The sequence below is a fragment of the Fringilla coelebs genome (genome assembly GCF_963513975.1).
Source record: "Fringilla coelebs genome assembly, chromosome: 9".
NCBI lineage: Eukaryota > Metazoa > Chordata > Aves > Passeriformes > Fringillidae > Fringilla > Fringilla coelebs.
Genome location: NC_140067.1, coordinates 3,405,333 through 3,426,558, shown reverse-complemented (window position 1 = coordinate 3,426,558; position 21,226 = coordinate 3,405,333). Strand labels below are relative to the sequence as shown.

At 40.5% G+C, this 21,226-nt stretch overlaps 1 protein-coding gene across 5 annotated transcripts in view; it reads left to right on the top strand.

Moving 5' to 3' along the window:
- The window catches only part of FGGY (FGGY carbohydrate kinase domain containing), a 127,794-nt gene that overhangs the window by 47,549 nt on the left and 59,019 nt on the right, over window positions 1–21,226 (top strand). For all 5 annotated transcript variants that reach the window (XM_084211062.1, XM_084211064.1, XM_084211065.1 and 2 more), the window contains 3 exons: window positions 653–768; window positions 13,656–13,784; window positions 17,758–17,861. In XM_084211062.1, the coding sequence (XP_084067188.1) occupies window positions 653–768; window positions 13,656–13,784; window positions 17,758–17,861 (349 nt within the window). The remainder of the gene's footprint in view (window positions 1–652; window positions 769–13,655; window positions 13,785–17,757; window positions 17,862–21,226) is intronic.

Below are 21,226 nucleotides of genomic sequence, written 5' to 3'. Positions count from 1 at the left end.
ATGTAATACTAAATCATCAGGAATATTGTTCATATTTTGGGGAGGAATAGGGTCAGGGATATTGATAAAAACCATTCTGTGCATTAGGGCAGACTTTGCTGGGAGAGTTCTTGTCCTCTGTGTCCTTCTGCTCCTGCCTGTGCTCCTTGCTGCTGTCCTGGCACAGCAGAGTTTAACATCAGCTTCTCAGAAATCAGACTTGTGCCTCTGTCCCCATCATCCAGATCTCCTGGGAGCTGCAATTCAGTTGTGAGGGAAGTAACACAAAGTTTTCCTAAGGACAGACTGTGCAAAGCAGCCATTTAGGCTGGAAGAGCAGCACTCTGAGCTGCCTGCTCCAGAGCTGCTGTGCTCCTGCCCTGCTCTCCCCCAGGCACATGCACAGCCTGTTATTTGACTGATTTATGCAGTGAAGTGGCCAGACCAGGAGTTGTTTCAGCAGAGAAGAATCTTAAACACAAGGTCCTTTTAAGGTCCTCAAGACGTGCACTCCAAACAGTAACCATTTTTTTTTTTTTTTAATGTGAGCATTCTGCTGGAGTTTCTGACCAGTGGGGAAGAGATTCTTTTGCAGGAACTCGTTTCTAGTCACAAGTTTAAACCCAAACATGTTCATTTGCCTGACTCTGTGCCTATATTGTCTCTTTTTTAGGTCTCTCTGTACAGTAGTGTGCAAGTGGACGTACACGTCAGATAGAGGTTGGGATGACAGTTTCTGGAAAATGATTGGTTTGGAAGATTTGGTGAAGGATAAGTATGAAAAAATAGGTATATCAGGGTTGGGTTTTAATATACATATATATTCATATTAATAAAATATTTTGATATTAATTAACGTACATATGTTCACATTAATAAATCTGCACATTTATACATATTAATAAAAATCTTTAAGTGTATATATATAAAAGCTATAAATATATATAGAGGCATGGAACTTTGAGCAACCTGGTCTAGTGGAAGGTGTCCCTGCCCATGGCAAGGGGGTGGAATGAGGTGAGTTTTAAGGTCCCTCCCAACCCAACCCGTTCTCTGATTATATGAATAAAAGATATATGTATATAAAAAGATATTTTGCTGTGTTATTGTGAATGTCAGCAGCTTCAAATAGGTTGCTGAGATGCCCATAGGGAACAGATTTCCTAAGTGCATTTTTTACTTTGCATTGTTGTGAGAAACTGTGTTTAAATTTTTTATCTCCTACCCTGGAAGGCCTTTTTGTACAGCTCAGTCTCAACAATAGAGGAGTAAAAGGAGCCCCAGCAACTGATGACATGAAGGACACACTCAATATGAGTATATGGGATAGCAGGCTACAAAAAAAGATAGAATATAGTAAATTTTTAGCTGTTACTGATAGTCTGATTTGTGACCTGTACCCATCTGCCTTATAGTCATTTTCAAAAAAAGTGCTACTTCTGCTTGTTGTTATCTTTATACACTTTTTTCACTCTCAGAGCCCAAGTTTAATTAGAATAGTAGCCTTGCTAATAGCAGTTCCTACAGCAGATATTCATTAAAAGTCCATAACGTTAATATACCAGAAAATTTCCAGGATAACTTTATTAGACTTTCCCTGTTAACTTAATGGACTTTTAATGGATGTCCTAAGCAGACATATCATTAACAAGAATATTACCAGACATGAATTAAAATATGCTCATTCATCAAAGTTAATTATCTGAAATTTCCTTTGATTTTTTTTTTTAATGTCGAGCACTTTGAACAAGTTTGTACAGCAGTTTAAATGCAGCAACATGAAATGGAAATGGTGGAGGAAGGATTGTAGTGAAAAGAAATTTAATGAAATCTATAAACTTTTCTGATCATCACATAATCTGCTATCAGTCATTTCTGGGTTATCAGAAAATGGTACTTGAAAGCTTCCTTGAATAGATTTCAGCTTTTTCCCTGCAAAGGAAACTGCTTGTGCAGAGGTACAAAACCTACCAGGAGAATGAGGCTTTCAGCTTCCTGAGGTTTTGGGTTGAATGCAGTTCTTACAACATCTGTCACTTGTGGCTTTTAGCAAATCTTCAACAAGTTAAAATAAGACTTGCAATAAATACATGTTTTTACCAGAAAATTGAGCATCTTGCCAGCTGGTGGTCTCATGGAAGGGTATTTTAAAAATAAATTATTTATGAAGTGCAAGCTAAGGCTTGAATACAATATTTATGCAATGCACTTCAAGGACAGTGCAAAGCAATTTGCCATTTTAAGTAACAACATGCATGTTTTAAATGATAAAGTAGCCATTAATAAAAGGGTCCTATTGTTGTGATGGGAGCCTCATAACACAGCCTATATATGGTTCAACTTTCATTAAGAGAGAAACCATCAATTCCCAGTATCAGGCTTCCATGTTAGTTAAAACACAACATTTACAAAATAAATCAGTAAGTTATCTTCTGTTGATATGTTTCTTGCAAGGCAAAAGTGTTTCTTGTGAGTTACTGGTGGAAGTGTCTAGTTCCATGAAAGATTGGGGGATTTTTTAAAGAAAGGAACCATGGAATCCCTGAGAGGGTCTTGACTGGAGTTGGAGAAGCACAGTCTGACCTCCAAAGCTGCACCAAACCTTAGGGCAGAACTTGTAGTTTTTGCTCACCTTGAGAAATCCTTTGGTTTTCAGATTCTGTGCCGATTCCCTCAGGTGAATCCACAGCATAAGACAATTTCTATTTGCATAATAATGCTGAAATCTGGCCCTAGGGAGAATATGAGCTTATTTCCCTGACCATTTGTCTAACCCTGCCTTTTTTAAAAGGGAAGGTGTTGCTTTTATTATCATTAGCAGTGTGATAACATCACAGAAAGCAGGAGAGTGTCCTTCATCCCTGTGTCTGTGCAGAGGGAATGAGGAGCTCACTGCACCAGTGTGGAACCCAGACAGGCACCACTCCATTCCTTTGGGTTTCTCTCCTGCCCTCTCCTTCTTGGAGTCTCTTGGAAGGGTGTAGCTTCAGAAGGAGTCAAAGCAAAGCACTTCAGCCTGCCCAGGAGCTGCTCCATGGTGGGGTGTCCCAGGGAAGGGTTTTGCTTTCTGCCACCTTGAAATCTTACCAGTGTCCCTGGGTATGGGGAATGGGAATGGTGTTCCAGTGAGAGCTGGGGGCTTTGCTTGTTTTAATGTGTTCAGTGGTGTTGGACTTGAGGGTGCACTCTGAATCAGCTCAGCTTACCTCAAATTAATCAGGATAGATGAATCCAGGTAGATGCACCTACCAGGAAGGTGATACTCAGACCCTGAGCAAACTGCAGCTGGAATGGTCCTGGGTAGTGGGAGATTCCTTCCCACACATCCCGTGGTGTCAGCACCGCTGGCGAGGCACCATCCCTGCCACCAGAGCATCCCACCTTGCACCAGCTCAGCTCAAGCTGTGCTGACAGCAGTGCTGCCCACAGGGGAACAGCCTCAGCTGCTGGAAGTTCATCCCATTATCCCAAGGGAAGGCCTCTCTGGACAGTGTGTGCCTGCAGGAGGGGCATCAGAGCCTGCCACGGCTGACAGGGAAGGATGGGAAGCAGGGCACTGAGCTGCCCTGCAGATAAAGGAGCTCAGACTTGTCAGATAACCCAGGTAGGAGGAGGGTGAAGGGAGGTTGTACATGCTCAAAACCTCCTCCTGAAACGAAAACAAAACCAAAAACCTGACAGGGCTGAAGTAATGCTGGTGGAATTTCCTCTTCTGTTCTCAAGCTACTCTAAGCCCGTGTCTGTCTGCTCAAGGTTTGTTTAGCTCAAAGGCAAGGATGTATTTTAGTGCCTGCACGTTCCCCTTGTAAAGAGAGATGGCCTTTTTCTCTTGTATCTCTTCTAAAAGATAACAAGGCTCTGAATTATGATTTCTTTTAAGCAAAGCAAAATGTCACAAGATAAAATTAGAAAAATTTTCTGACTGTAACAAAAGTAAATACAAAGTTTACCAGTTTAAAATGTGCAGAAAAGCTATGTTTGTTTTGTTGTTATTTTTTTTTTCAGTATCTACTGAAATCATTATTGTTTCCAATCAGAGGGAATCAAAGATGAATAGCTACAAAAAGAGGGTTTTTTTTTTCATTTGGAAGTATCTTTAATGTTTATGCCACTGGAAATTCTTACGGAAATTACCCAAGAACAACTTCTTTAAGGCACATATTTCTTTATTCTGGTAAATACGCTTTTAAGCATCACTTTTAAAGCTCCTTGCCCTTTAAAAATACATTTACTGTAATCAGAGTGCTGTGGTTCCAGGGAGTAAACTCCTCTTGGTTTCAGTTTAACTTAACATATGACCTTGTTGATAAGGGTGACCCTCACATCTGACCTTTAGGATCTTCCACAAACCTTTCCCATATCAGGGCGTGGGTTCACATCTGAAAACTCCCAGGCCTTTGACATTTTCTGTTTCTCAGAGCAGACTAACCTTTCAGGGAATCCACATAACAAGTTTGTGATTCCTTCTGTACATCAGGAATTTACTGATCAGGCTTGTGAAGGTAAAGAGTCTTTATATGGAGATACTGAAAAATTTATTGATCCCATTAATTTGCTCACCAAGAGAGTGGAAGATGACTCGTATTCAAACCACTGTGAAAGTGTTGTGTACTAGAGGCATTAGCATTTATCTGCTGTGGTAAAAGCCCATGATGAGTATCTCTTTGTGGTATTATAAAACCTAGAAAGACATTAACAATTCCGTTAAAATTTCATGTACTATAGGGCTCCTAGGGTACTGGAGCGTTCATTCCATTTGGACAAAAATGCCTGATAAATTCTCACCACAGCCTTCTGCTTCAGGGCCTACTTAAGGGACCAAATAATGATTTTTTTAATTGAATGGTAATATTTCATACCAGGTCTTTTTTGGGTTGATGATGGTGGCTTTGTGTGAGTGCACTGCAGGGTAGGTTCTACTGATCTGATAGGTTTTGTAGTGTTTATAAAGGGCAGTTTGTCACCTTCTTTTGTCTGTGCAGGAGCAGCAAACTGATATCAATGAAGTAGCTGAAGTTTTGCTTATTTTGCTTTAGTGTACAACTGGAAGAATTCTTTCATTTTTAATTTTGGGGGTGATGCTGGCATAAGGAAGAATAGCCTGTGCTCCTTATACATCTCTTTACTTAAATCCTATTCTGGGTCTTTTTCCCACTCATCCTTCTTAACCACATTCAAGAAGAATGTTTTCCATTTTCCACAAATTGTCTTTTTCTTCCTCCAGTAGGATTTCTGCTTTTTGTTTGTTTGTTTTGATTTATTTTTGTTTTGGTTTTGTTTGTTGTTGTTTTTGTTTTAATTTTGGCACTATGTTTTCAATTAAAAAGGGTTTGACTTGTCTCTAATGTGCATTTCTGGTTAGTGGCCTTTTCTCCCCTCCATCAGTTTACCACTTCACCACCCTCCCTGTTCCAACACTCTGCCTGTGCTTTAATATACAGCCCCAACACTTTGCAACCCCATTTTTAACTCTCCTTAATTCCAGGACTTTTGGGACTGCAGGCTTGATGTTTTTATGGGCCTGGGCACTTGCATCTGCCATTTTTTACACCCTGAAAAGATTGATCTGTGTAATTGGAAGAATGGATGTTCTTTTCTAGTGCTCTTCATTTGAAGTACTTATTAATATCTTGCAAGCACAGAAAACTTATTTTTTTAATCAATAGTTACATTCCTGCATGTGCCACTGAATCCATATATAAAGCTAATAATGGCATTGAATATTTAAATAGAGTGTGCTTAGGTTCTCTGTTTTGTCAGTAGTTAGTGCTAATACTTGGATGTTCTCTTAATTTATTTACATTTAGGCTGAAAATGGGAGATTCAGTGCAGGGTGGAAGAATTTGGTCAATCTGAACTCAGTGCCACAGCAGCTGTGGAGGGAATGGTCAATCCATTTGCTCTGCCAGTTTTCCCTGCCTCTTCCAAGGCCTTTGATGCCAGATGCTCTGGAGCATATGAGGGATTTCCTTGAAGGCTGAGAGAAAGGGATGCCTTTTTTTTTTTTTTTTTCAGGTCAGCTTGTAGCTGCCAGTTCTTCATAAGTCTGGATTGCAGCAAGCTTTAAACACTGCACTTTGCAAATGGTAGAGAATAATAAGTAAAGGGATTCTCTGGTATGGGATGCCTTTATCTTTCTTTCCCTGGTCTTTTGCTATCCCAAATAAATTACACCATGCTGCAATTTCAAACAAAATTAAAAGGATGAATCAGAGGATATTTACACTTACATGCTGTCAAAATCCATGGAATTTACAAATGAATAGTGTTCCAAATATGCTAATATTTTTCTGGCTTCCTGTCATTTCAGTCTGTCCAAGAGCTGTAGCAACTGCAAAGGAGCTGAAACTGGCACAGTGCAAAGAGGTCTTTGGGTGTCTCCTTCCTGAGAGCTCGAGGCATTATTTCATAATACATGATTCAGCAGGAAGAAGTTGGGCTTTTCCTTAGAAAAGCTCCACACTCCTGTGATTTCTGTTTTATTTTATACTGTTTTCATTTTGAGATCAGTGAATCACACAAATCATAGGGATTAGAAGGGCCATCTTGAAATGATCAGGGCAGGGTCACCTACAGAAGGTTGTTCAGGGCTGTGTCCTGTTGAGTTTTAAGAATTTCCAAAGGTGGAGATTCTGAAATCTGTAACCTGTTCTGGTGTCCTGACCAGTTCTCCCCAATAAAACTTTTTTTTGCTTTGGTTTAAACATAATTCGCTGTATTTCAGTTTGGGCTTGTCACACTTGTAGTGTCACTGGGGGCCGCTGAGAAGGGTCTTTCTCCCTGATCTCTACTCATTCCCTCCCCTCAGATATTGATAAACTCAGGAATAAAATCTGCCCCCTCCACCTCCAAGCCTTCTCCTTGCTGTCCAGTCTGGGATACTGTTCCTCTTTCCAATAAGTGTTCTTGAACAGGCTGAGCTGAGCTCAGGTGGCTCAAGTTTCTCCAGGATGTTTCCTGGGTGACATTTTCCATTCCTTTTCCACCAGGAAAGGACCCATCATTCACCCTGATTATCATCAGCTTGAGTCCTTCTGGCAGGTGGTTCCTTTCCACTTCTCCTCTCTGCTCTAAGTGGGGAGTACTGTGTGCTATCCCTCCATCCCTCATAGCTAAAAGTTTGTAAAAATTTATGTCTTTAAAAAATAGTAATAAAGAAATATTTCACTGTCCACTTAGAGAGTTCTGGTCCCAGACTCTGCCTGCCTGGGGAATCATATTTGCTTCTACTCTGGCAGCATGGGGGACTTGGGAGCTTCGGAGTGTGAAAACTGGGAGCTTTTTCATTGAATTTCTGGTTTTAAATTTCATAGAAGCTTTGAACAGACTTGGGCCTATTGTCATTGTTCAATATTTAAATTTCTGAGGTATTATCCTCCTTCCTTATTTTTCATACTGTTCTAAAAAAAAGAAAAGAAAAAAGAGACTTTTCTCAGAATAGTTCTGGGTCATTCCTTCTTTTTACCTGACTCTTCCTCTCCCTGGTCTTGATTTGTTATTAATCTTCTTTTTTTTGGCTTTAGCCTCCTGCTGAGATAACTTTTAAAACAGTGCTGTCTGCTTTATGAGTCAGGATTCACAAAATCAGAAGGGCTATTTCAAACAATTTCCTAACTTCCTCCAAGTCAGAGGCTGTTGGACTCCTTAAAATTAATGTTTAAGTAGTTTAAAGTGTATCTTAGAACCAATCTTGATTTTATAATTTCCTGTGATGGAGAGCCCACTTCAGACTGAAAGGTTGTTGATTGTTAGTTGCTGTCATGTCTCAAAAGTAATGAATTAATTAAAGAACACTTGATTATTCATCTGATTTAACTTCCTACTCCTGCCTGGCGGACTGTAGGGCCACGCTTGACCTGCACAGACTCAAATTTCCTATGATCAAGAGAAACACTGAGGTTTCCCCCCCAAAACTCTTGGGTGAACTGTCATACTTCTCAATACTTGCAATTGTTTTCCTGGCTCATTTCTGAACTCCTTTAGTTTACAGTGCATCAGTATCTTCTCAGTATGGATATTAAAACTGGACACTGTGTGAAGATCGTGGGGAATAAGCTTGGCTGAAAGATTTGAAAGTCTCTTTTCAGTAACTGATGAGATTATTTTTGGTCTGGCATTTATTTCAGAAAAAGGGATAATTATTTATTCTAAGAGGAGTTGCTATCATGTGAGTTGTTAAAAAATATCCAGTAAAACAAAAAAAAAATCTGTTAAGTAATAATCCGTGATTAATACAAGCTAAATTGCCTTTACAGTCTTAGCAATGTACTGTAGCAGAGCAGAGCAACTCTGAAAGTAGAGCAATAGTCCTGCCATCTGCATGGATTTTTGTATCTAGAGAGACTCTGAGGAATATTGTGCTTAAAGACAAACAGAAATGTCAATTACCGGCCTAATGAAATTGTTGTTGGCAAGCAAAAACTTGAGCTCAGGTAGCTGAATTTGGATATAAATGCATTCCCTCTAATTACTTAGTAAGACATCAAGTTACTGCATTCTATACCTTTAGTAAGACATCACATCTCTGTGTTTTATAGCCACATGCAGTTCTGCAGTGAGCAGTGAAGCAGACATGGCAGGACACATTCATTCTGCACTGTCTCACTGCAGTCTAGCAAAGAAAACTCAGTCCCAGACATCATAACGTGCCTGTTGATCCAATGATGCAGAATTTCTTTTTCCTTTTGACCTTCCATCAGGAAAGCTTCTAATTTATACATGGAGTGCCTCCCATTCCTTGGGCCAAAAAAGCCAAGCAGCCTTTGTTGAAGTAGGCACCTCTGGTTTGCTGACCAATTTGCTGCTCAGCTTAATGAACCAGGATCTGCCTGATTTGATTTTGCCAGAGTTTAGCAGCCTAATACATCTGCCTGAAGTATTTACACATTAGGTAGTGGAGATGTAGTTCAGCCAAAGGCTCTCTGGGAGAGTGGGATGGAAAGGCCCCAAATTAGATTTGCCTCAAGCTACTGTGGCAGCTCGTGTAGACAGAGATGAATTCTGAACCAAAGTGATTTTATTTAACCGTTTTCCTCACTTTTAAATAAGCTGGCGTATAATATCACAATTTGTTTTGGTTTTCCTCAATGAAAATTCTGAAGTCTTTAACAGCTGACGAGGAAGTTTTATGGAGGTTATTTGGAGGTTAAAAAAGCCCCAAATCTCACTGTTCTTAATATCTTTTAACCACCATGCATTCAGTCCTAAGAAAAAAATAGTATTTTAACTTCACAGTCAGCATCATTATTCTGCTGCCTTCTGATCTTAGTCCTATTTTGGCTACTCAGCTGAGGTAAAAATTGTAAAAAAATCAGCCATACACCTCAGTTAAATGCGAGTATTGTCTGTAATTGAGAGGGATATTTGATAATGTATTGTGTGTGAGATAGGGTTGGAACAATGTGTATTATTTATTGAGATTTCTTGTATATCCCAGATTTTGGCATTGTGAGAATTATTATGAAACACAAAAGGTGGAGATTATCTGCATGCTTTGTAACGAACATGAAGGGGGAAAATCACTTATGTTTCTTATTATTACATTTGGATGGACAGTGCTTTTTTTTAACTGAGGTCCTGTTTCCTTTGATGCCTATTCAGAACTGTTTTGTTTAATGAGATAACTTCAGTGAATGTTCTCTATCACTTATTTAACAGGATACCTGTTTTCTGTGTTGTCCTTTAAATCAGAAAGCAGTTTAATTGTTCCATTTGGGTGGAGCTGTGAAATGGGGACGGGATGTACCCTTGGGTTGTGTTTCTTTCTGAGGCTGCTGGGATTTCGGCTAGGGATTGTTATATCCAAATTCAGGTTTGTTTGGGTCTCAGTGAAGGGACACCTCCTTTGAATTTTCTTCCTTTCATATTTTTATGCACTTATGCAGTCAAATATACAAAGTGCAGCCCTGTTCTGCGAGATAGATGAAAAGCTGTGCTGGAGTCAGCTGCACCCCGGCTGCTCTCAGCTTTTGTTTGAAAGGGGACTAAATCCTGAACTACCTCATTCTGTTAAATATTAGTGAGCCAATACAGTGAATTTGGATCACTAAAGTTGACTGAAGATGCATTATCTGCCTCGTGTGTTGTGGCTGGTAAATAGCTGGTTCCTGTGGGAAGCACCTAAAAAGGTTGAGGGTCTTTAGTTGAACATAAATTCTTTAAACAAAGCTTGATCACAGCAAACTCTAACATCAGTCTTCGAAGAAGGATAAAAGAGAAGGAAGAGATTCAGACAGTTTTTTCCTTTTGTAAACTGGCTGCTTTATAGGGGAAAAAATAGCTGGAAATAGCCTGTCTCGTCCCAAATGAAAGGTTGTGGATTAAGGCACTGCATTAGTGAAACAGCTGCAGCAATGTGAAACAGAAAGTCCTCCAGCTTCAGCCATTATGGGTTTGTTTGGTTAGCTCTAATTTTGGAAGTCATTATAGCAAAGGTAAATGACTTGCACAGGAGACTACTGTCAACAAAAGACTCGATACATTTACTTTGGCAGGAGCCTTGAGGAGTCTCAGGCCTTTCAGTGCCTCCTTTATGCAGCTCCTGTCCTGCTCTCACTGTGTGCCTGTGTGCAGACAGCTCTCCCTGCCTCCCTCCCTCCCTGCCTCCCCTCCCACAAGTTCTTTCCCCCTGACAGGTCGGATTTAAGGGTCCCAGCACCTGCTGCTGAATTGCTAGTGTGTAGCTGTAGAATACCTTTATGTTCAGAGCAGCTGCCCCTGGGCTTCTAAAGCTGCTGTGTTTTGCTGAAGTAGGAATCTGCTCCCTCCAAGTCTAGTACTGGAATACAATCTGTGTCAAAAACTACACTTTTACTTGTGTCTCCTTATTGGTTGTTTCCTTATTTTATCCTTGTGTTTCCTTATTTTATCATTTAATAGCTTTACACTTACAGATTCTAAGCCTGTTGGTGCTTAGCTGAGTTTTCGAGCTTTTTGGTGAAGATTGAACTATGAGAATAATAATTCCCTTCCCAGGTCTGTGCCCATGGGCTGAGTGAAGGCTCAGAGTGTCCATTCTGCACTGACTTAGGCTTGTATAGGTGGGGAGGTAAATTCCTGATGACAGAAGAAGTGCCCAAGCAGAGCCTGCTCCTTGCTTCCACAGAGCTCCTTGGGAACATTTCCTGTGGGCCTGGCAGAGCTTTCCTTGCTCTGTAGAGCTGGGAGGGTGAAGGAGAGGGGCAGAGTGAGAATCCTCTCCTTGTGCACTCAGTTTCTCTGTCCTGCACTCCCTGGGTGCTGGGGGACCCAGAACTCCCCTTTGCAATGCCTGCCACGGGTGACTTCTGACTGCTCTCCCTTCCCAGCTGTGGAGAAAGTGCTTTCAGCCAGTGAATATTTATTCAGGCATACTTTGACTTCTAAAACTTATGGGGCAGACTACTGTTAATTATTTTATTTAAAATGCAAGATGATTGTGCTGCCTCTCCAAATGTCAAGAAGCACATCCCTGCATGTCCTCACACACACTTTATGCCCGTTGCTGCTGGTCATTCTGATAAATAACCAGTACCAAAGGAATTATAAGGTCATTTTCTTGTGCTGCTGTAGAGGAGAGGATTATCTTTATCTCTAAAATTGTCCCCTTAGTGCTTATTAACTAGAAATACAGTAATTGAGAACCTGGTAGGAAAAGATTTTGTCTGATAGTAGCCCTGATCTGTAAAATGGAGTATAACTACATAATAATTACACACTCAAGTGTTTGGCTGGTATGACTGATACAAACTAGCCAACCATGGAGTGGCATGCCTGGAAAGAGGTTTGATTTCAGATTAATTTAATCTCATGCTGTATATACACCGTGGTTATGTTTTCAGGTCAGGCAATTGATTCTGAAGAAGATGTGGGTTTAGCTGCATGAACTCTTTTGAACTTCCTTCCACCTGCAGGGTCTTTGAATGTCAGGAGAAGCAGACAGCTTTGGTATTTTGCTCCAATGTCTTTAAAAAGCCTGAAATGTTAATAGAAAAATATCTTAAAGAGGAACATCCTGCACTCCAGCTTATTGGGGGAAAATGCAAAAGATACATCTCTTGGAAAGGCCAGGACAGTGTTTTGACTTTACAGTAAGTAACTAGTAAAATGCAGAAGTAATAAAATACAGATTTTTTTTCCTGTGAGGAGGTGACTTGATATCCTCATGTCCTTCTGTATAAAGTTTAATGACGAGGTTTGCTTACTAGCCCCAATATTGAATATAAACCCACTGTCTAGTGTAACAGTCTTGCCTGCACAGACTTGTTTTTAATTTCCAGTGTGAGGTTCAGCCTGGCATTTTAGGGGCAGCGATGTATGGCTTTCAATAGAACAGAAACTCTTGGAGAAATGAGCAACTGTGAAGTTGTGTGTGCTGATCCCAAAATGCTCCATACACTGCATCCATCAGGAAGTGGGCAGAAGGAGAATGTAGCTATTAAAAATTAAGAACCAACATAATTTACAGGAAAGATCTAATTGATATCTAAAACTGAAGACCTGTGAATTTAATATCATAACCTTTTCATCAAAAATTAAGGTTGTATTACTACATTTCTAGAAGTTTATGCTCGTGGGAATTAGTGTATTCCTGATATTTTATGATATGCTATTCCTCTTGATTAATGTTTCTTGTGGAGGATGTTTTGTGTCCTTTCTACATAGCAGAACATGCTTCAGGGGTAACATTCTCAATAAAATTGGCTGTGAAAATAGTCTTGTTTTATTTTAAAGAGGAATTTTGCCAACTCTGCCCAGATTTGTTGAATTTAGTAAACACTCCAGGTAGGTACTAAAAGCCCTGGCATTGACAGGGAGGTCTGTGGGAACTCCCACTGAGCTTTCTGCCTCTCACCCCCAAACTTTTGGAGAAATATGGAAGTGTGTGCAGTCCCAGGAGCTCAGTCTCACTGCTCCAGCTGTGGGAGGCTGAGAGGATGATCTTGGGGGGTGTCCCTAAATTCTGGTACTTGAAAGAATCTAGATTTGTTCTTCGAAGCGCAGACAAAATTGGGTGTGTGTTATGGCAGGACCTGCCCCTGGGCAGGGAGGGCAGGGTTGTGTTCTTCTCTTCTTCATACTGCACAGGCCAGAGAAGGCTCAGAAAGGGATTATTTAAGCGTGTGAGGAAATACAGCTGCAACTGGAGGAATTTGCTGTTTAGGCCAGTTTCTTTTTCAGAGTTTCTGTTGCTATAGCCACCTTATTCCTAGCAGAATTGCTGGAAAGGATGGAAATGGAAAGAAAAAATTGGCCAGTTCCTTGTGCATTCCTTGTGCAACAGGTGCAGTGTTCATTTGTGAGCACAGACTGAGCTGAATCTCCTTCCATGCCCAGAGAATGCCTGCAGGCAGCACCTTCCACAAGAACCTGGGATTTCTGCATTTCATAGCTCCTGGAGAGATGCCAAGCAGAATTTAATTGCTTGTGGTGCAATCTTTCTCTGTGGCTAGATAGGATATTGAATGCTTTTGAACTCCTAAATTGCCATGGGATGGTCTGATCTGGCACAGTTGTGTTTAATGTGCAGCCAGATAATGAAAGATACTCCATCACCCAGAGCTCTGTGATGCACTTCTTTGTTTTATAGATACAAGGCTTCACTGGAGGGGGAGGAAGGGAGCTCTTGCAATAACACACACGTTTGTTTTTCTGTTTAGTAAATTGACAGGTGTTTGGTTTGTCTTGTGTCTGCCCAGGAAACCACGTCCTGTCTCCTGGAGAGGCTGTTGGGAAAGGTCTGACAGCGGACGCTGCGGAAGATCTCGGGCTCCCCGAAGGGATTGCAGTGGCAGCATCTCTCATTGATGCACATGCTGGAGGACTAGGTACTCACTCATGGATTCACTGCTCCTGGAGACAGGAATTCTTGAATTAATGTCAGAAAGCCTTTTTTGTCACATTCTGTTTTTATCCAGCCATTTGCTCTGATGGTATTCTTAAAAACAGCCCCAAATCATCACAATAACTACCAGCCCTGCAAATCTGTTTCTAGAAAGAGGATATATCACTGCTATATGTCTTTTCAGCTGGATTTGCAAATTGTTTGGTAATTTCTGCTAGTTCCACTTTTGACTGAAACACCGTGGTGTTGGAATGCCAATATGCTGAGAGTTTGCATCTTCTGTTGCTCAAAACTTTGGGGATAGGCAAGAGTAAAACACAAACAACCATTCTGAGGGAGAAGCCTCATGTTTGAGGCTTGTTCATAGTTAGGATTCTTATTAGCTTTAGAAATAATTAATGATTCAAAGCTTTAAGGTCCGGTGCTTTGACTTTTTTTCTTTTCCAGCACAAAATTCTTATGTTCAGCCCTGGTTCATCTTTTCTGAAATACTTTTGATGAGGCCAAAAAAGTTCATTTTCTTACTATACTGTTTGGCCTTGTCCAAATACTGTCAATAAGAGATTCAGTGTAACTTTCTCAGCAGGAAATTGAGGGTTTTTTAGTTTGCTGGTTTAGAAAACAGTCTTACCTCAGGAAGTTTCAGTGTTATTGAAACAGTACTCTTTAATGGAAATCTATTGCTCATCAGAGGATTTTTTTACTAGATCTAACTGAAATATGATTAGGTGCTAAACTACCAGTTTTATTTCAAATGTTTTGTCCTGTTTAAAATCTCATTTGTCCTTCTAGAAACTGCGGCCTGGAACTTTTTTAGTGTTTAAATCCCTTTACTTTGCTTTTGGTGAGATTAAGCAATCATGGAGATTGCTTTTCTTGCTACCTGGAAAGGATTAGATGTAGATCTGCCTGCAAAAAGGAAGACTGAGTTTCAGTGTCATATTTGTAGGTGTGTTGTGACTGGCTTAAAAATATCTCTCAGTATCCTAATTGCATAAAAACGTGTTTAAAACTGTGTGCCTTGGCAATTCTGTGTTCTTGGAAAAGAACAGAGTAATAATCTGACCTGAAAGAATGAACTTGCTGCAAAATTCTGTTGTCACAGAGCATGTTAAAGTGGCAGTGGAAGGTCCTTGTTTAATTGGCATCATTATTGATCCAGAGCACAAAAAGTTTGCCCATTTTTTCATGTGCTGAAATCACTCAATTGTATTTTAAAAAGAATAGAGAGCAACTGTCTGTTCCTTGATACAGACTTGTGAAAAGAAACTCTGACATTAGAAAGACTCAGCTACTGGCATCCCTCAGGAAAGGGCTGCAGTGGACAAAGACAGTCTGCTAACCTGAATATGTTTTCCCAGATGGCACCACAAACACCAGCAGACTCCTGGAATGATTGCCAGGAGGAGAAAACCAACACACAGGTTGTTGTTAGGGAGAGGGGGACATTAGAGAGGGAAGAAAGTAGGAGACCCTGCATGATAATCACACCATAGCTCAGTGCAGTCTGGGACAAGAGGAGCATTTACAGTGGAACTCACAATTCTTGAATCTGGGAAGGGTAATAAATGTACTGGAAATCCTGTGGAAACTTAGTAGAAAGTACAGCAAAAATTAAAAGACTTGATAGCAAAAATGAAAATATTTTGATAGCAAAAGTGACAGCAGGAGCAAAAGGAGAGTTGAAGAGTGGAGGTATCTGTAAAGAAAATATCCTGCAGGCTAAGCCAGAATGATGTGATGGACATCTTGTTTTCAGTGTTAATAACTTTTGATGCAGCTCAGATCTGCTTCTGGCTGGATGTGAAGTGTGGTTTGGCTCAGTAGGTTCCTGAAGTTTATGAAGGCTTCAAAGCTTTAAGTACAATAAGGTAAAGAATTGTTTAGTGTGTATATTTGAGGAGGTCATGTGTGACTCCTGGATCAGTCCATCCACCTCTTATGGAAAAGTGAGGATCTAAGAGCCAAGCAGTTATATCTTGTATTTTGACCTACTGTACTAATTTCAGAGAGTGTACAGATAAAACTGTGAGGATGGCAGGCCAGGCTTGTGGGGTTGGCCTCATAAAAATGCTGTTTACATTGCACCTTTTCAAAAGGCATCAGCATTGTTTCAACAAAAGTAGATGATTTATGGTGCAGTGTCTAAAATACCATGTCACTGTGGAAGAGATCCAGAAGTACACATTGCTAAGCACTGCTTGCCTTCCTAAAAAGCTTTCCTCTGTTCTGTGTGGTGCACAGACTTCTCGTTCTCAGCCTCTGCTTTTCAATCTGCCTCAGACTGTGAAAAGTTCCACGTAAACTGAAGGTGAATGTCACTTATAACTGCAATTATATAACTTTTAGCCAATATTCCAGACATTTGCTGTCTGACTTTAATTAATCACAAATAGGAAGACTCTAACAATTCTAAACACTGGTGAAGCCACTGACTAAAATTCCAAAAAGAGCCATAATTCCAGTTTTGCAGAAGGCATATTTTCTTAGCAATTAAAAAGATCTTTTCAGTTTTATATTGTTTATGAAAATACATTTGCAGCATATGCTGACTATTTAGTTTAATAGATTTCTTCCCTCTCAAGTGTGAACAGTATTTTTAACTCGAGAAATTCTAATACGGTCTTGCTTAGTACAGGAATTTGCCTTGTAGACAACCCTATCCAAAATTCCTAATATGCATTCATTATGTTGGAGCAGTGAAAAAAATAAAACATGAAGTAGAAGCCTTACTTTTAGCTTTTGTTGTTTCTAAGTCTCTTTAGGAATTCATAGTTACAAGTCAGTTTAGTTAAAGGGACATGAGGATGGATTTTTTAAGACTGTAAAATTGTAGCCCTTAATTTTCTGATGATTTAGATGACTTCCAACCATGGTAATACCAGGATAACCATGGTGATCCCAGTAAGACCAACCCCAACAGGCTGATTTGATAACACAGCATTGCAGTGGTGAGCTAAACAAGAGGGTTTTAATGAAATGTAGGATATGAACCAGCCCTAACACTTGGCATCTTTCACAATGTCCAGCAAATGTTTTCCTGATCCTTCTACAGGGAGATGAAGGGGATTTTTTTTATCAGTATTGACATACTGGTCTCCAAATTGAGTTTTGCAGATGAAAATGCACAGTCTGGTGACCAGCTTGCCAGCTGAAAAGCAATGTTTCAGAAAAGAAAAGTGCAATGTAAAAATGTTACTTGTTGGCTGCTGCATTTTGCTGAGTGCAGCACAATGTGGTGCCAGGATGCAGCCTGGGAGAGCAGGAGGAGGAGGAGGAGAGGGCAGATTGCCTCTGTAGCCTCCTCTGAAGTGACTCAAGCAGGATGGGATGTGTTCTGAAGCTCAGCTGTAGGTCTGCCTGACATCTCCTGGGTGTATTTTTTGCTGCAGGCTGAGTGGTGCTGACTTGGTGCTCCTCAGAGCCAAGCTCAGTTCCTCAAAGGGGAGGAAAAATCTGCCTTTAGATGGTTCTGACGTGGACAGAACAGCAGCAGCAGTGAAGACAACAAAGCTGGCAGCCTTCCAGTCTCCTGCCAAGTTACCCCTTTCTCCAACTCATCCCCTGACAAAACACATCATCCAGGATGTTCATGATAAACTGTGAACAAATAAACACATCTGCAGCCTGCCAGTACAGCAGGGCACTTTTATTCTGCCTGTCAGTGAGCTACCTAAGAGAATAAATGTCAGGTAAAATAACACTTTCTAGGTAAAATAACACTTAAAAATCATGATGATAGACATGCATTTAGAAGAAATCATCTTGGGTCCTTATATCTGGAATAAATACTTTAATCTCACAGATGAATTTATTTCCTTTGTTGGCTAAGTAGACTTTCTTAATTTGTGGCAGTGGTGTGAGATACTCAGCAATTATTTGAGTGCAGAAAAGGTCTGTTTGGTGCAGGGTGGCTTGTTCTTCTTTAACAGAGAATTTTAATTTTGCTTTAATAGGAGTAATTGGAGCAGATGTGAAAGGACACAACCTTCCATGTGAGAACCAGCCCATTACATCCCGAGTGGCTATGATCTGTGGAACATCTTCGTGCCACATGGGGGTAGGTTGTATGTGTCATCCTAATTTGTGCAGAATTTACTAACTTATGTTTTTGAAGGGAAAATTGACCTTTGTCCTTCTCACCCCATTCTTTTTTCCTTGATTTTTTTTTCTGGTAACTCTATCTTTACCTTTGGATATTAATTATAAATTACCGTGCATTTGCTATTAAGCAAGAACTTTAATAGTAGTAGAAATCAATACTGAAAAATGACATGGAAAGTAAAAACCATGATGCCAGAGTGGCTTAAAGAGCAGCCTGAAATCTGAGCCAAAGCCTGAGCCTGAGTTATCTGTGACAAGCCTATCACTAATGTGTTACAGAAGAGTGTCTTTGGAGAAGGAGTGCCCATCTTCAGTCACAGCCCTGCTCCCCCCCTCCTCCCTTAATCAATATAAATCCTTCTCCCTCTGAAAATTGCCATGGTGTATAGAATTATGAGACATATCATGACTAAAAAGAAAGAAAACCCCCCAATAAGCAGTTTTCACTTTGCTAATTTTTCTCAGTGAATTAATACAAAAGCTTTCTCTGAGACTGCAATTAAAATTTAGTGTCTGCTTTTGAAATTTATACTGTTTTAAAATGTATGAGTCTGAGAGCATTCCATTTAGATAAGTACCCTTTTCTGCCACATTTTTTATTTAAAACTCATTTTGGTCTTAAATTTAGAATGATTAGAACTTGGATTTTTCCAAAAGGAGCAAATGGCACTGGGAGTGCTAGAGGTGCTGGAGAGGAATGACATACTTCATGGAGAAAGCTCCAGGAGAGAATAAGAAGGAGGCTGATAATAAACAATAAGTGAAGTTGTCTCTGTAGTAACAGCATGAATCCATGGTGATCTTGAGCATGAATAAATGGTGATCTTGTCACGTGGATTGTCGTTCAGCAAAGCATTTTAGCACGTGATTGAATTTAAGGACGTGAATAATCCCACTATTGTGAAACAGAGCATTGAGTTTGAATCCCCTAGATCAACTGGAATATATTTTGGTTCCTTCCTAAACAAAAGTTTCAAGCTTCAAACTGCATCACTCTTGGCTTGCTCTGTCTTTGAAAAATTCCACTGGTACCTGTCTGTCTGTCATAGGGCAGGTGGGGCACCCTGGGGGAAGGAGTCACCCTTCAAGTCCTGTCGCTGCTTCCATTATTTCCTGGTTTTTAGATGGAGGTTTCTGCCCCTTCAGTCGAAGCTGTTTGGGTGAACTCTTGCTAACCTGTTTCATTTAGCTGAGTTAGTTTAAATTGTTAAAATGAGTTAATAGAGACATAGTACTGGACTGCAGTGAGCTTGCAGGCAGCTTCCCCCAAAGGTCTGAGGGCAGTGTTGGGTAGCTGGCCATGGGCCAACTGGCTCTGGCTCATTCCTTTAGCACAGCCAGCCCTGGAGGAGGACATGTGTGTGGTTTTTTATTAATGCTTGATATTTGTGCATTGGTAAGTTCTAACATACACCCAGTTCACAACAGTAGATTGTTTGACTTCCCAAACTCGAGCATGGCACATCAGTATTAACGCATTTTGTCTGCACTCTCCACAACCATGAGAGTTGTGGCTCCATTAAATATGCTAATGTAGCAAGAGGGATGTGATAAAATCCATGTTGATGTTCTGTCATCAAAGCAACCCTAAAGTCGAACACAGACTGCACGAGGCAGAACCTTTTAAGGCCTTTAATCACTTCAGTTCAAACTGAGGAATAGATGCTTGTGCACTTTCTGCTAGATTTAAGTAGATTTTTACTTAAATCTACCTACTCAGCATTTTATAATCATTTCCTTAACTGCCTGCCTTCACCCATCTGTGCAGAGAGGGGTATAACAATCTCTAGCCAGCAGACAATAAGTAAATTCTAAACTTCTCTGGATCTAATCTGTGAAAGGATTTTAGTTTTCTGTTCTTTTATCTATTACCTGAACAGGCTGCATGAAGTGAGCGTGGAGCACACAGAGCAGTTGTATTTGTGTTTTAATGAGACCTATATGCAGCTGCATTTGGCCAAAATTAGCTGTTCCTTTTTTTAATTAGGGCTATAAAATGAAAGTATATTATACTTGTGTTTTGATAGAAATATATATTTTCTCTCTCCCTGTGCACCAAGGGACCCTGAGGGCTACAGAGATTAATCATCGAGTTTAATTTAATGCAGTGGGAGAGAGACCTGTGTGGTCAGGCGGGCATTAAAAAGTGCCTTTGATGTGCCTCAGGTGCACTGAGCCCCAGTGAGCCAGCAACAATAATACCTTTGTGAGATGATCAGAGACGAGAGAGGGAGAAAATGGCCTGTGTGGAAACTCAAGGCCGTCCTTTGTTGTGGTTCTGGCAAACGAAGGAGCCAACTGTCAGGAGAAATTCAGTGAACAGAAAGCAGGGGGAAAGTACGGCTGGGTTTCTTTCAAGGGGCCGTAACAGGAAACTGTTCAAAATCATCTGCAATGCTTTTCTTTTCCACCCCTTCCTCCTCCTCTGCTCAGGGCAGGGGGACTGCTCTTGGTATCTGTGTGTTGGTACAGTAGTTCCATTCTCTAGACCAAGTACTCCATGAGTCACAGGACTCGAACACAGCATTTGCTTTAAACTTTCAGAGAAACTGCTCCTCGACCCAGTTTTCATTACCTCCAGGACTCTAGAGATCTTAAACAAAAGACTTTGCTAATCATGCCTTTGATATTTTAGAAAGTACAAATGTGGAACCTAATTTTACTCATGGCTATAATAGCTTAATTTGTGGTGGAACTACCATTTTAAAGTGAGGATATGCTTTTGGAATTAACCACTGACAGTTTGGGGTAAACAGAGGCACACAAAGAATTTCGTGTTTCTGTTGAATAGCTCAGGAAAGCAGCAAAATGCTTGTTGTAATTAGGTTATTGACCCCAGCCCAGGTCTGAGCTATTGGTTGCTGAAAGTCACTGCCACCTCAGGGCTCATCCATTACCCATGAGGAAAAAGAAAAGAAAAGATGGTTTTCTGAATATTTTTGGACAGTTATGCATTTTACATGATTCTCTGCTGCCTCCTTTGCCCTAGCAAAAGACATGGGTAGAATTTGCATTTGGAATGGCAAATAAGCTGCTCTTTCACTTGTGAAGGATTGTCCCTGCAGGTTTGGTGTCTGTGCCAAGGGTATCCCTGACTTTCCTGGGTGGGCTGCCACTGCCATGGTGCTTTGCAGGCAGGGGCTCTGAGCTCCAGCACCCACACTTAGCTTTGGAACTTTTAGGAGCCTTTCCCTGTGTAGCCATGGTGACTACTCACCAAATGTGTGAGTAGTTTTTTCCCAGCAAAATCACAGCAGATTTGAGGCACTGAAACAGCACCTTGCCTGTTATTCCTAACTTGTAGTTTGCCCTGACAGACAT